Source organism: Terrapene carolina, unplaced genomic scaffold, assembly GCF_002925995.2.
Source record: "Terrapene carolina triunguis isolate 2854851 unplaced genomic scaffold, T_m_triunguis-2.0 Scaffold22, whole genome shotgun sequence".
Lineage (NCBI taxonomy): Eukaryota > Metazoa > Chordata > Testudines > Emydidae > Terrapene > Terrapene triunguis.
Window position 1 is genome coordinate 20,833,873 of NW_020664373.1, and position 15,427 is coordinate 20,849,299.

Consider the following 15,427-nt stretch of genomic DNA (forward strand, 5'->3'; position numbering starts at 1 on the left):
GACTGAGATCCCAGTGCTTACTGGACCTCCCTGAATATGATATTGGACATTGGACTATAACCTCTGGACTAAATTCTAAAAGAACTCTTTGCAACTATAAAGCTCACTATCTCTGCTATGAATCTGAACCTCAAGAATTGTACTCAAGTCTATATGTATACTGACCTTTTAACCATGCTCTCTCTTTTCTTTTTTAATAAATGTAATTTAATTAATAAGAATTGGCTGTAAACGTGTATTTGGGTAAGATCTGGAAGATCCATTAACCTGGGAGGTATTGTGTCCGATCCTTTGGGATTGGTAGAACTTTTTCATATGATGAATAAGATTTTCAGTAATCCTCATCATTTTTTACTTGGGTGTCTAGGTGGAGGTCTGAGGCTGGGCTACTTTAAGGGAACTGTGTTGTTGACTACTGAGTAACCAGTGAAGTATAATAGAAGCTAATTTGTGCCGGGTTGGTAAATCTAAGTATTGGAATATCCACCAGGTTTGGGGGATTGCCTGCCCCATTCTTTGCAGTTCACCCTAATTGAATGACCTCAGCTGGCTCCCCTGGAACCTTGGTCACATAAAAAAACACTTTAAAAAAAATCTACATTTGTTAGTTGCACTTTCACTATAAAGAGATTGCACCATGGTACTTGTATGAGGTGAACTGAAAAATACTATATCTTTTATTTATATTATTATTTTTATTACAAATATTTGCACTGTAAAAATGATACAGTGAGCATTATACACTTTGTATTCTGTGTTGTAATTGAAATCAACATATTTGAAAATGTAGAAAAATATCCAAAAATATTTAATAAATTTCAATTGATATTCTATTGCTTAACAGTGCAATTAAAACTGCGATTAATCACGATTAATTTTTTTGAGTTAATCACATGAGTTAACTGTGATTAATCGACAGCCCTACCTATAATTAAATTTGTAACTGAGGACATTGTCCACCAATATTGGCTCCTTCATAGGCTGCTCTCAATGGGTAACTCTACCCATTTTAGCAGTTAATATGAATAATCTTTCATGCTGTATTTATTAACTTTGATCAAATCTAAATTTTCCTCAGTAACCCAAAGCTGCATTACCACAGTGGCTTTTTGTGCACATAAAGGCCAAAGCTTCTTTCAAAATTCCATTTGCCAGGTGGCTGATTGACTGTAGAAAAAGGAACACTTCTGCAAGATATCTGTCTATGGTCCCACAAAATTGCACACCTAGAATTGCAGCCCATTTGAAGTGTCCATTGAGTATCTAAATTCACACAGGAATTGCAGAAAATAAACTTGTGTTTCTAATCATCTTTATTTAGGTATGTGACAGGCAAGCAGCATTTCTGAATTAGCAGGTCATGATGCCTATCCTACTGAATTACATACAGGAAAACATAATAATAGGGGCTGTGAGATTTAGGACTGTAATCTCTTTTATATGGTTGGCCACAAGTGAGTCATATAAAAGGCTCTCTCATCATGTTAAGGATACATTTCTACTATGGAACTCTCGCCAATTTTTACTGTTTTCAGATTATACAGTATTTTATATAAGCTTTAGTTAAACTTAGCACAAGATTTAAAAAAAAAAAATCCAGTTTTTCACCCATATTTAGTTTAAAACATTTATTTTCTCTTCCCCCCCCCCATTCAATACTGGAAATGGGAAGTCTCTGTGCAAATACTGTTTAAACATCCTTTGAAGCCTTTAAAATAAACCATTGCTTTCACACAGAATTTGAAATATATCACTGAGGCTTAGTCAGCTATTTCTTTCAATAAAATAAGATATCCTCATACAAATTGTAAAGGAATAGTAAACCTAATGCTTCGGTTCTGAAGCCATTCTCTAACTATCCGAGGAAAAAAAGAAGCCTAATAGGGGTTCAGATTAACTGTGGAGTTATTAAACCTTCCTCAGAAACATCTGGTACAGGTCACTATCAGAGACAGGACAGTGGAATAGCTGGTCCTTGAGTCTGACCCAGCCTGTTTCTGTCTTCCGATACATTTGGTTTGTGTTTTTGCAATTAAACCCTGATGTATACTGAATATATTTACTTCCTTTTGGATTCATTGATTATTTTAAACTAAATTAAAACTCTGAGGCCCCGGAGAACAAGGTATACAATATTTTTAGGGAAGGATACCACTCAGCATTTTGTTCAAACTCCAGACGAATAACAGGTTACACATGGAACTTTAATCATGTAAGGAGATGCATGACTCCCACAAAAGCCAAAAGGATACCACAAAGGCATAAATAACAACAAAGGCATATTTCTGTGTAGACGTGGTATGTTGAATTATGCCTCCTTTAGTGAAGATGCACTAAAAGGGGAGAGAGCCCTTTCCACCTCTAGCCTGCCTATGCAGAGGCCAGTCCTGTGGCCACAGAAACTCCGGAACACCAGAGAAGGCAGATGCCACTAGTGTTGACAGACTGTACATAAGATTTTCACCTCTCCACATCAGTTTCCCCTCTTCTGATTGGTGGTCTTCTGTCAACACCTGGAGGCCAGGTAGGTTGATGTTTAGAGAGGGTTAGATGACCTGGCCCTCTAATCAAATCATAAAGCCAACTCCTCCACCCCAAAACCATCCAGTGAAAATAATCTTTGCTCTTCTCAGGCTAAATTAAGTCTTTGCCCTTCCTTAGCCACACAGATCAATGGTACCTTTCCAGACTTGTCCCAGCCTCATGAGAGTCCACTTCTCCAGGGTAGCAGGGTCCCAAAGAAGAGAAATGGTCACCAAAGTTAAAAAGAAATAATAACAAACAACCAAACACCGGTGCACTGGCTATGTCTGGCTATTCAAATCCTAGGTCTTCTAGCAGATTAGGACAAATTCCATTCCCTGACTACAATGTAAATGGGGTGCTTCCTCCCTTCCTCAACTGGGCCCCTACTTGGAAGAGGAAAGTTTATTTGGAGCTTTCTCCCAGTTACACTTCACTACCCAGGATCACTTGCTTCACACAATAAAACATTCTAAATCATGTTTTAAGTACTGTCTCTCAAACAAGCACACTCCTCTGTTCAGAGTTTCTCTTTTCTGGTCCTGACCACAGAGACTGAATAGCATCCTACAGTTCTTCATCCCAGGGCCTCTTCCTATGCAACTCTTCCTCTGGCTTCCCAATAATGCCCCCCAATTCCCCAATAAAGGGGGCTCTTCTCTTGCCTAGGCGTCCTCAATGGATTCTCTTTCCTGGCTGATTTCAAACTTCCTTAGTAGAGAGCTCACCTTCAGGTCAGGTTTCCCCTACGAATAAATGCAGAGCATCATTCCACCATCTTTGTCTAGCTTCCCTTATACACAATGAAGGGTCATGGAATTGTCAGATGGCCTTCAAGAATTAAAATTTCCCAGATCCTCCAGGGAACTATAGGATACCTGTTCTTAAAGGGCCAAGCGTCCAATACCACCCCAGAGTAGGCAGCGTCCCCTTTTAAAGGTCCCAGCTCACTTTTGCTACACAGAACCAGAAGGGAATGTGTCTGGGCTGCAGCTATAGTACTGTGTAGGGAAAGTGATTTCAGAGGTTAGCAAGGGATTCTTCTCCCAGCATCCAGGATGCATTAATCCTTTCAAAGTTGTATTTCTCACTGACATTAGCACTCAGGTAGTACACTCCTTCCACTTCCACAGCACAGGTAAGCTTCATAGGAGGCATAATTGAGGCCTAATAATTTTAAATGTAAAGAAAAGGGTCAGATGATTAATAGGTATTAAATTTTATGGAAGCTACCCAGGAAACTACAGCTTGTAATAAGTTCTTGAAATATATGGAATAAGATTTATATTGGGTTTCTTCAACATTCCAGCCATAACAATATCAATATCTTAATTTTCAAAACAAATTACATATGCAAAGCACATCTTTGTAACCTGAAAGGGCTGACTACTGGATGACAAATTCTGGATTATACATGTTTGATTTTTTTCCACCCAAGTGGTCATGTTTTTAAGGATATTCAATAGCTGTGAGAAAAATCATATGAATGACATTGTAATAAAGATAGCTATTTTATTAAGACATTGAGAACAACAGCACCACAGTAATTCACTATGGGAGTTGCATACGATTTCATGTAGAAGTGAATGATAAGTTGATGATTTTTCCTATAAAGCTGTCAGATACAACAAGGTATTCAATAAAAATATGTTTATTTTTATGTAGCTGCACACTCAGACTCTTTTCACCATATTTCAAGCACAGCTCTTTTTTAACAGCCAATAATGTATGGCTATGGTCTTCAAAAAATAAACAAACATTTTTGAAGATTTTCTCTATAAATTATTCATGTGTTTGTGATTTGTTTTAGAGAGTCATAGTCAAAATGCATTTCAAAAGGAAATCATCTAGTTCCAATAGTGTGATTAGTGGTCAAAATAAAGTTCCTTGAAATGCTTTTATTTACTGTCATTATGTATGCATTGAATGCAACGTAACCTAATTTACTTATCAAAAATGTTTTGGCAGTTCATTATTTAAACCCAGCTACTGAAAATGTACACTTTTTTTTGCTTCATCTAGTCCCTGAGAAAGAGACTCTCTGGACCATTAAGAAGCTATTTTTCACACAATACTTTAAAGCTAATGTAATTTATTTTGGTATCTCCACACTACTGCATACTCAGGCCAGTAGCCAAATCACACAATTGAGCTATAAATCAGTAGTGAAGGCAAACTTTAAAAGGTTATCCAAACTTATGTTAAGTTTAGAAACTGGGGCCGGGACACTTATCAGGAAAATATACTTATGCAAACTTTCTGGAACTTCCTGGTTCCAGCAAGATACAATTTAGGTGCTTCCATTTCCAGTTTTGACCAAAACCAGAAGTCAGCTTATTATATATTCTACACACACACACACACACACACACACACACACTCTCTCTCTCTCTCTCTCCTCTGAATGGAAAACAAACAAAAAGGATTTTAAAAATCCAACTAAATTAAATAGAATTTCACGATATCTGAATTGGCTATAAATTGATTCAACTTTATTTTTAAGAACCAAAAATTCTGATCTATGCTAACGCGAAACATTTTGGAGCTAGTATTTATGCAGAATAATGAATAGCACACAGAAGTGTTACAACAAAACTTACCACCAAGGATATTACAAGTGCAGAGGGATTTTTAGATTTCCTCAGGACAAAATTTAATTATTATACTTGGATTTTTCCAGATATAGAAGTCATAAACCATGATGGAAGGAAAAGGTATTTTAATATAACATTATATAAACATTAAACAAACTTCTCTTTATCCAGATGAGTCATTTCTAAGTACTGTAGCTCCTGCAGTTTCATATAGATAATGAAGTAAGGGTGAAAAAAAGTTCTTATGAGCTTCTATTTCTTTTCTGTCCCTATTTTTTACAATGAAGACTAAACCTATGCAGTATTAAGGCAATTTTATTAAAACAATACTGTTTATGACTTGATTTTTTTATTCCCTTTCATAGATTTCAGAAAGATCTAATAAAACCACTGCAGTACAGCTGTTTTGATAAACTGTAGTTTCTATAAATATTTGTTAAAGGCAATAACCTTTTTCTAACTACCATTTAGATTTAGATTTTTAATAGGTAACATATATAGTAAAGCAGGCAACATGAGGGACTGGCACAGGAATGGGAGCCAGTAATCACTGGGTAGGGCTGGGCAAAAATATTTTTTCATTGAAAAAAATGCAGATTTGGGTCAACCAAAACATTTAATGAATTTGTATTGATTTGAATAAATTGTTTTGGTGAAAATGAAAAAAAAAAAGTGCAAAAATGGCAATACCCAATTCCCCAGTGATTACTCCCTATGAAGTCAACAGGATGAAATTCAATAGGACAAATGCAAAGTACTCCACTTTGGAAGAACAACCAGTTGCACACAAACAAAATGGGAAATGACTGCCTAGGGACTGCAGAAAGGGATCTGGGTGTCATAGTAGATCACAAGCTAAATATGAGTCAACAGTGTAACACTGTTCAAAAAAAGCAAACATAATTATGGGATATATTAGAAGGAGCGTTTTAAGCAAGACACAAGAAATAATTCTTCCGCTCTAGTCTGCGCTGATTAGGCCTCAGATGGAGTATTGTGTCCAGTTCTGGGTGCCACATTTTCAGGAAAGATGTGGACAAAATGGAGAAAGTCCAGAGAAGAGAAACAAAAATGATTAAAAATCTAGACAACATGACATATGAGGAAAGTTTGAAAAAAATTGGTTTGTTTAGTCTGGAGAAGAGAAGATTGAGAGGGGACACGATAACAGTTTTCAAGTACATAAGAGATTGTTACAAGGAGGAGGGACAAAATTGTTCTCATTAACTTCTGAGGATAGGACAAGAAGCAATGGGCTTAATTTGCAGCAAGGGTGGTTTAGGTTGGACATCAGGAAAAACTTCCTAACTGTCAGGGTGGTTAAGCTCTGGAATAAATTGCCTAGAGAGTATGTGGAATCTCTATCATTGGAGATTTTTAAGAGCAGGTTAGACAGAGATGCTCTAGATAATACTTTGCCCTGCCATGAGTGCAAGGGACTGGACTAGATGACCACTTGATGTCCCTTCCAGTGCTACATTTCTATGATTTTATGATGTGGGAGTTACAAGTTTGAATCTCTGCTCTGGAGAGTACTTTCCCCATCTCACGTGAGTATTCTAGCTGCCAGGTTATTAGCTATTCACTGTAGGTCTCTCTAAATTTCTCATGTTGAAACTGTTTTGCTGTAATACTTGAATAGTCACTGGGTGAGAGACAGCAAGAAAGAGAGAATGACTTTATAGCCTGATGGTGAGGGTGACTGATACGAAGTGGAAGAGTTTCAACAGAAGAGACTGAAAAAGCACCCCCATCCCCAACAGCCAATAGCCCAGTGGTTAGGGTACTCAACTGTCAGGAAGAACTCCTGACAGTTGAGTACCATTGTTGAGTCCTTGCTCCAGAGCAGGGATTTAAAAGTGGGTCTTGCACACCCCAGAGAAGTGCCCTGGATATTGGGTATAAGGAGGGTGCCTTCACCGCCACCTTCATTTCCTTTGCTTTTATTTAAAAAGGTTAAAAATGCCCCAAGTCCAAACAAATTGCTTAATTTTGGGTTGAAGAAAACACTTTTTGTTCAACCAGAAACTAAAATTTTCTGATGGTTTTGATTTGGCCAAAATTCTGAATTGATTTTTTTTTTTTTAGTGTTTCAGAACTGATAGCTCTATTTCTGAGTTTTACTTCCATATTCCCTTTCTGTGTGGTTTTGAACAAGGCACTTCATTTTCTGTGACTCCATTGCCATGTCTGTAATATGAGAATAAATAGTTAGGGGTGTCGATTAATCACAGCTAACTCACACAATTAACTCAAAAAAATTAATCACGATTAATTGCATTTTAATCTCATCGTTAAACAATAGAATACCAATTGAAATTTATTAAATATTTTTGGATGTTTTTTATACATTTTCAAATATATTGATTTCAATTACAACACAGAATACAAAGGGTACAGTGCTCACTTTATATTATTTTTTATTTAAAATATTTGCACTGTAAAAATGATAATAGTATTTTTCAATTCTCCTCATACAAGAACTGTAGTGCAATCTCTTCATTGTGAAATGTACATTCTACAAATGTAGATTTTTTTGGTTATATAATTGCACTCAAAAACAAAATACAAAACAAAACTTTACAGGCTACAAGTCCACTCAGTCCTACTTCTTGTTCAGCCAATCGCTAAGACAAACAAGTTTGTTTACATTTACAGGGGATAATGCTGCCCACTTCTTATTTACAATGTCACCAGAAAGTGAGAACAGGCATTCACATGGCACTTTTGTAGCTGGTGAATAGGGCTGCCCAGAGGATTCTGGGGGCCTGGGGCAAAGCGGGGGAGCTGCGGCCAGGGCTGGCTTTAGGCACCGCAGGGCCCGATTCGAAGGAGCTGCTGCCGAAGTCCCGCTACTTTCTTCGGTGACAGCTCAATCGCTGCCGCAGAGGAAGGACCCTCCACCGAAATGCCGCCGAAGACAGCGGCAACGATTGAGCTGCCGCCGCCGACAGTGCCAGGACTTCGGCGGCAGCTCAATCGGCTGCTGGTGCCTTCAGCGGCACTTTGGCAGAGGGACCTTCCTTTGGGACGTTGTGGGGCCCTCTTAGGGGCGCGGGGCCCAATTCTGGCCCTGGCTGCGGCGCTTTTACTCACCCGGCGGCGGTCCGAGTCTTCGGCAGCATTTCGGCAGTGGGGGGGCCCTTCAGTTGCTCCGCGTCTTCGGCAGCACTGAAGGACCCACCACTGAAATGCCGCTGAAGACCCAGAGCGTCTGAAGGGCCCCCCGCCGCTGAAATGCCGCCGAAGACCCAGACCGCTGCTGGGCCAGGGCTCACGGGGCCCCTGTGGGGCCCGGGGAAAATTGCCCCACTTGCCCCCCCCCCGGGCGGCCCTGCTGGTGAAGCAAGGTATTTACGTGCCAGATATGCCCCTTCATGCTTCAGCCACCATTCCAGAGGACATGCTTCCATGCTGATGACGCTCATTTAAAAAAAAAAAAAAAGTCAATTAAATTTGTGACTGAACTCCTTGGGGGAGAATTGTATGTCTCCTGTTCTGTTCTACCCGCATTCTGACATATATTTCATGTTATAGCAGTAGTCTTGGATGATGACCCAGCACATGTTGTTCATTTTAAGAACACTTTCATTGCAAATTTGACTAAAAACAAAGAAGGTACCAATGTGAAATTTTTAAAGATAGGTACAGCGCTCGACCCAAGGTTTAAGAATCTGAAGTGCCTTCCAAAATCTGAGAGGGATGAGGTGTGGAGCATGCTTTCAGAAGTCTTAAAAGAGCATCACTCCAATGTGGAAACCACAGAACCCGAACCACCAAAAAAGAAAATCAACCTTCTGCTGGTGGCATCTGACTCTGATGATGAAAGTGAACATGTGTCAGTCCACACTGCTTTGGATCGTTATCGAGCAGAATCCATCCTCAGCATGGACACATTTCTTCTGGAATGGTGGTTGAAGCATGAAAGGACATACAAACCTTTAGTGCATCTGGCATGTAAATATCTTGTGACACCAACTACAATAGTGCCATGAGAACACCTGTTCTCACTTTCAGGTGACATTGTAAACAAGAAATGGGCAGCATTATTTCCTGCAATTGTAAATAAACTTGTTTGTCTGAGTGTTTGGATGAACAAGAAGTAGGACTGAGTGGACTTGTAGCCTGTAAAGTTTTACATTGTTTTATTTTTGAATGCAGTTTTTTTTGTACATAATTCTACATTTGTAAGTTCAACTTTCACGATAAAGAGATTGCACTACAGTACTTGTATTAGTTGAATTGAAAAATACTATTTCTTTTGTTTTTTATGGTGCAAATATCTGTATAAATATAAAGTGTACACTTTGTATTCTGTTATAATTGAAATCAATATATATGAAAATGTAGAAAATATCCAAAAATATTTAAATAAATGGTATTCTATTATTGTTTAACAGTGCGATTGTGATTAATTTTTTTAATCGCTTGACAGACATATAACTAATATTTAATTACCTAATGCAGTTATTGTGCGGCTTTTTACTTAATGTTTGTTCAGTGCTATATATCTTCTAAGCAATATTGGCCCAGTTTTTTCTGGATCCTTAATTAAGCAAAACTCCCATCAGTATGAGGAGTGAGAAAAACTGATAAAGGACTTAAGAATCTGTTCATTATTAGAAAGATAGATTCCTAAAAAACAGATGATGGGACTATTTTAGAAGAAAATATTGCATTGTCTGATACTTTCACAAAAAGCTATAGGGCTACTAGTACAATTAACAGAACTAAATCTTACAAACTTGAGATGAATCGGCAGTCACTAACAAACCACTCAACTCTTCTTCACACAGAGTCAAATCCTGAAATCTTTAATTAGGTTTCATTTACACCCTGCTCCTGCACTGATCTCTGTGTGGGTGAGAGGTTTCTCCACAGAACTCTTAGAAGGAAGCAAATGTCCTATTACTAAGTACTTCAGGAATTAGACCTAATAGAGGACCCTTAATCATTTTACTATAAGGAAAAATGTCAATATACAGGAAAATATTTGTGCAATAATGATAATTTCCCATAGTTGGCGTATATTAAGAAAAGGTAACTCATAAATGTCACATTCTGACATCTACACACGTACAGTAGCATTTTTCTAAAAATATCACATCTGAATTATTTATCATTTGATCCACTCTTTAAAATTCAAAAATAGATAAATAACTCTTCTGAATACTATTTAGTAGTTAAAATTCTACAAACAGAAAATATCTAATCATGATAACACTTTCATGAATCCAGTCTGGTGCCTCAGAAGACTAGATCAAAAAGGCTCTGAGAACATCTCCTCTAATTAGGAGGGGGGGAAATGAAGAACCCTTGTACAGTAGTTCCAATGATATGGATATTCAGGTACATTAAAATATTTTCATTAAAAAAATAAAATAATAATTAAAAAAACTGTGGCAGATACCATGTGACAACAGATTACGTATCCAACAGATCAGGAAGACTGCTGCATTTATGATCTCTCTGCCTACTAAATAAAATATTACCTAATCTAAACATGAGAAAATTTTTGGTTTTTTTTATATACAACTATATATACATTCAAAGTCCAAGTGAAACCAGTAGGGTTAGGAGACCCCTGTAGATCAAAATCAAATCAAATATTCACCAAATCTCATGCAAAAGGATACTGCATCAATAATTACATATGTATTTGTAGTTATAATAACGTTTTTAATGGTTTATGGTAGGTTTTTTTTTTTATCCTCAACATATACACTCATCTTTCATTTCTCACGCAATTTGTCTGGAAGATAAGTTCAGTTTTACCATAGAAAGGACTCTAGGCACACACACAATTCACGTTAATGGTTGCATTTCAAGAAAAGACTATAACCATTACATTTCTTTAGTAGACTCTGTATATCTATAGAGTATAGATATATATACACATATTTAATGAAACCTTAGTACAAATTAGTGATAAGAGAACTACATACATTTGATATGAACAAGCACTCAACAAGTTCAGGTACTTATGCAAACTTTATCTGAATTAACCCGCACATTTGGGACTCCGCTAGAGAGAATCTCTCATGAGAACGTATTCCTTCATAAGATTTCTGATGCTAACACCCTCTGCTCAGGATGCAAATATGAAAACAGGCTCTCTCACAACAACACTGTGCTTCAGGTCTCAGCCAGAATAAGGAAGTATGTGAAAATTATTTATATAATACCGTTAGTGTTTTGTACCACAACTAGCAAATGGGGCTTCAATCCCTAAATGGAGTCTCTAGGTGCTACTACAAATAAGAGGGCCAGATTTAGGAATTGGTATGCAACATAATCAACATAATATGGAGGGGGGGGAAGGTGCCCCATTACTATCTTGCACCAACTATCTGTGCCACTTTTTTGGTGGATTATCACGGAAAGCATTCATGTATACATAGAAAATAATGGGGGCAGGAGAGTAATCAAACTTTCCAGAGAGGCTTAGTGCAAGTTTTCTGTGAAAGTTATGGGGACTCTTTCTCTGCAAGGGTGTATCCAACCCTAGTGTAAAATTCTCACCCTAATGAGAATTACCTTACAAATAAAAATAGATAATTTCCACTTCTCATGGCAAACATACTTTGAAAAATACTATGCTTAAAAGTTATTATAACATCCTCTATATTTCTTGCCTGGGGAGTTATATGGTAGTGGAATCACCACTTACTGCTATCAGTAATGATTGTTCTGGCCTCTTGATTGCTGGTCTTGTTTTTTAGATTCTGTGCTGCAGTTATTAGCTCCTCCAGTTGGGGACGCCTTTGCTCGAATTCCTGTAGTGCTGCCTGTTTGTACAAAAAAAAAAAAAAGTTATACACATAAAATTGAGAGTAGCTCCAAGCCACTTATAGTTGTATTTTACGGTCATAGGAATACTATACTACACCAATGTTCAACCTGGTCCAGTAGCCTCTATATTTCAATGGAATGGCTCAACCTACATACTAGAATATTATACAATTACATGCCTCAAAATGGAATTTTCTTCCTCACCACTGGAATGTGGTGATTGTTTATGTTTTTGTCCTGAAGCATGAGCCTTTATATATTTTTATCTTAATTATTCTTACCTGAGGATAATGATATTCTCATTATTCATAAAAATGTCTACTCTTTTTTTGTGAATTCCACTAAATTCTTCGAGTAAAATTGTCAAAAGTGCTTAAGTAAGGAGCCTAAGTCCCATTGGAAATGTTACCCTTTGGTTCAGTAATGTCTACAGCAGCGAGTTCTATGGATAGCAAGCATGTGTTACACAAGGACTCTTTTATGATTGAATTTGCAGTGGAAAGAGCTGTGAAGATGGAAGTGGACCTGCTACATATTAGATCTACAAGTCCCCCCTGCCCCAAAGAGGACGAGTGCTGAAGGAACTGTGTGGTACTATATGCTGCTTGAGGCAACAGTATCATCACAAAGTGGCTCTGTTAATCCTCCATAGCCTGTCCAAGAAGATGTGGGGAGGATCACTTCCAGCCAGTAGCCCTCATGGAGTTACCCTTCACCAAGACTATAGAGTCTTGCTTGATGTGGGAAACAGATCTTATCCCTGCATGACCAACATGTTATTGAGAGAGATTTAGAAGAAAACTTGAAGGGCAATATTTTGGTCAGTCTGATTTAAAGCAGAAAGACTTTGCTACCTGAATAAGTAAACTTTGGTCAAAAAAATAAAAAAACACCAAACAAACAAACAAAACAAACATTCAATACTGTTGCTGCACTTTACATGAGGAAAAATATCCAGTATTATTCATAACAACACCTAAAGGAAAGGCCTACAGAATGTAACGGAAAGTGGTAATCATTCTCTAGATTTTTTTGAACCATCCTATAGAATTTAGTAGATACTTACATCCCTGTAATAAAGCTATAGAAAGGATATCATTTTGTACAATAGATAGTTTTTACAATAATTTGCAGTTTAGCCATATAAAATTTGCATTGGCTTTCATTCTTATGAAATTATACAGGACTATTATATGAGGTGAAGATCTTTAGTAAAAAAATCCCTTCACTTCTTAATATTTTAGGTCTATTCAACAGAAATGTCATGTGGTCTTTGAGAACACGGAAGACCAATGTAAGCTTTCTGATGTCTTATAATGATTTGTCAGTCTTGATACCTTACAATGTATGTAGCAAAAAAGTAGCTCGTAGTTGTGATCATTTAAGGAGGCCTCAAGCACACATGTAGAATCTAGTCTAGAATTGTTCACAGAAAGTGAACATAGCTATCATAATAAGCTACTGCAAATTCCATATTGGGACAGAAGGGGAGCTGGTACATAACAGTGTAATGAATACTGATATGTAAAAAAATATAGGAACATTTTATGTGGCCAGGTCTGTGAGGGGAAGTTATTGTATCGTTAGATCACCAGGGTGTGTCGGAATAATAAACAGGAAGGCAACACACAACAGCTTCCCAGATCAGAAAACACCAAGCATACAGTTGAAAGACCATGTAAAAAACTATTAGTTTCAAGGATCTTACCTCCTGTCTCCAAGGAAGATGCAAGCTTGTTTTGCCAAGTTTGGTGAACTTGGAAATCAAAAGGGCTATAAACAGCGTAAAACTGATCTGATCCCCGAGAAAGGGAGTTGAGTTTTCAGACAGGCTACTGTCTAACAAGGAGCTCTAACAAGGAGTCAAGCTGACAGAGAGAAGAGCACTGTTTAGCTCAAAAGTGTGTATCTTCCACCAACAGCAGTTAGCTCTATAAAAGATATCGCCTCACCGACCTCATTTCTCTTATAGGGAATTAGTCCTTCTAGAGTTCCAGTGTGGGAGATGGTTAGATACTTAGTAAGCTAGACATGCATAAAACCAGGTTGATTATTTTTATGATTTTTTTTCTGGAACGGTTTCCTTCTAAATAAATGATACATTTCTTTTAGAAGTTTATTAAGTCACCGCTTAGCATTGTAATTGCCCCGGAGGGAACAGAACTGCAGGGTCTTGGCCTAAGTCAGACCTGTGGAGGCAAACATGATTAATACCAGTGGACTGCAACCCAGTACCCGGTCTAAGCGTAGGAGAACTGTGTGACTACATTCCCAGCTCAGGTGACAGCTAGACGCCTAACACATGACAAGACCAGGTGGGGGTGAGACGTGCAGTTTACTCAGTAATATATGTCAAAAGCAAAATACATGGAGTTGGGTTTCATTCTGTTCAAATAGCTACACATCTCTTTAGTAATTAGTTAATTCTTTAATTAAGTCACATATCTGTATAGCAAATATGTCTATTTGGGATTTTTGCCCTTAACTACCATATTGGAGGGTCTTTTAGAATCATTGGCCTTGGTGGCCTTCATTCATGCCTATGTGTTTGGATGGCATTATGCCTGTTCATATGTTGATTAGATTGTTTACAGTGGCACAGGTGCCAACTAAACATTGGTTAAGATGGGCAGTTTACATAATTCAGAGTGTCATTTTTTTTTTACAAGAAGTCTCTGTGACAGCACTCAAGCATATGATACCCCAATGGACTTTGTTTCTTAACACCTCTCTATATAATTATGTGCTTCTGAAGTAGTGGTATTAAGTCTAGCAGAGCTGGAGAGCCAAGAAATCAATAAAATGTTATTTAACACCACAAAATAATCAGTGTTATGTTTTGATGCTGTATATCAATGTTTGCATCACACACACATCACCAATATGGACTGTGTAGAGGGAACATCACAAAACAGACACCATCATGTAGCAATCCACATTCATCCGATTAAATATCCTCTGTCCTTCCTTGCCTCTCTTGGCTTTTGAAAGGCAAGAATTGTTTCTCTTCCCTGGCTTTTCCTCAACCTGGAAACTGTTTGGAAAAAGTAATCAAATGATTGACACCCCCTGCCAGAAATGGCTCCGAGCCACCTCCACAATGCAAGTCTGTGTTCTTCACACTACCTTATGTGTACTGAACAGCAAAGAGAGTACTTTTCTCGCTTTAGTTCAAAGCAGGAACAGTCAGACCAGAGGACACCACGAGAGCTGCATACAGGATGCTTACAAGCAGCATATTTCTCCAAATCCAGAGATTAAGTACCAGTGCCTTAAAGTCTGCCCACAGAACAAGAAAGAAACCAATGTAGCATTTATATACATTTTTGGTTGCCAGCAAAAAGCAAGACAGGTTATACTGCAGTGGGCTCCAAATCATGTTGAATACAAAAAATACAGTCAATGAAACTTAAGCATGTGCTTAAGCGCTGTCTGATGGACCTGATGCTTATGTGCTTTCCTGAATCAGGGCCTCTCCGAATATTGGCACTGTCTCTCTTTCTAGCATCACTGCTTTC

The 15,427-nt window shown here is 37.8% G+C and overlaps 1 protein-coding gene across 1 annotated transcript in view; it reads right to left on the reverse strand.

Moving 5' to 3' along the window:
• The window catches only part of LOC112125929 (dystrophin-like), a 1,989,526-nt gene that overhangs the window by 474,681 nt on the left and 1,499,418 nt on the right, over window positions 1-15,427 (reverse strand). Inside the window, exon 52 of the mRNA XM_026648920.1 lies at window positions 11,788-11,905. Within this exon, the coding sequence (XP_026504705.1) occupies window positions 11,788-11,905 (118 nt within the window). The remainder of the gene's footprint in view (window positions 1-11,787; window positions 11,906-15,427) is intronic.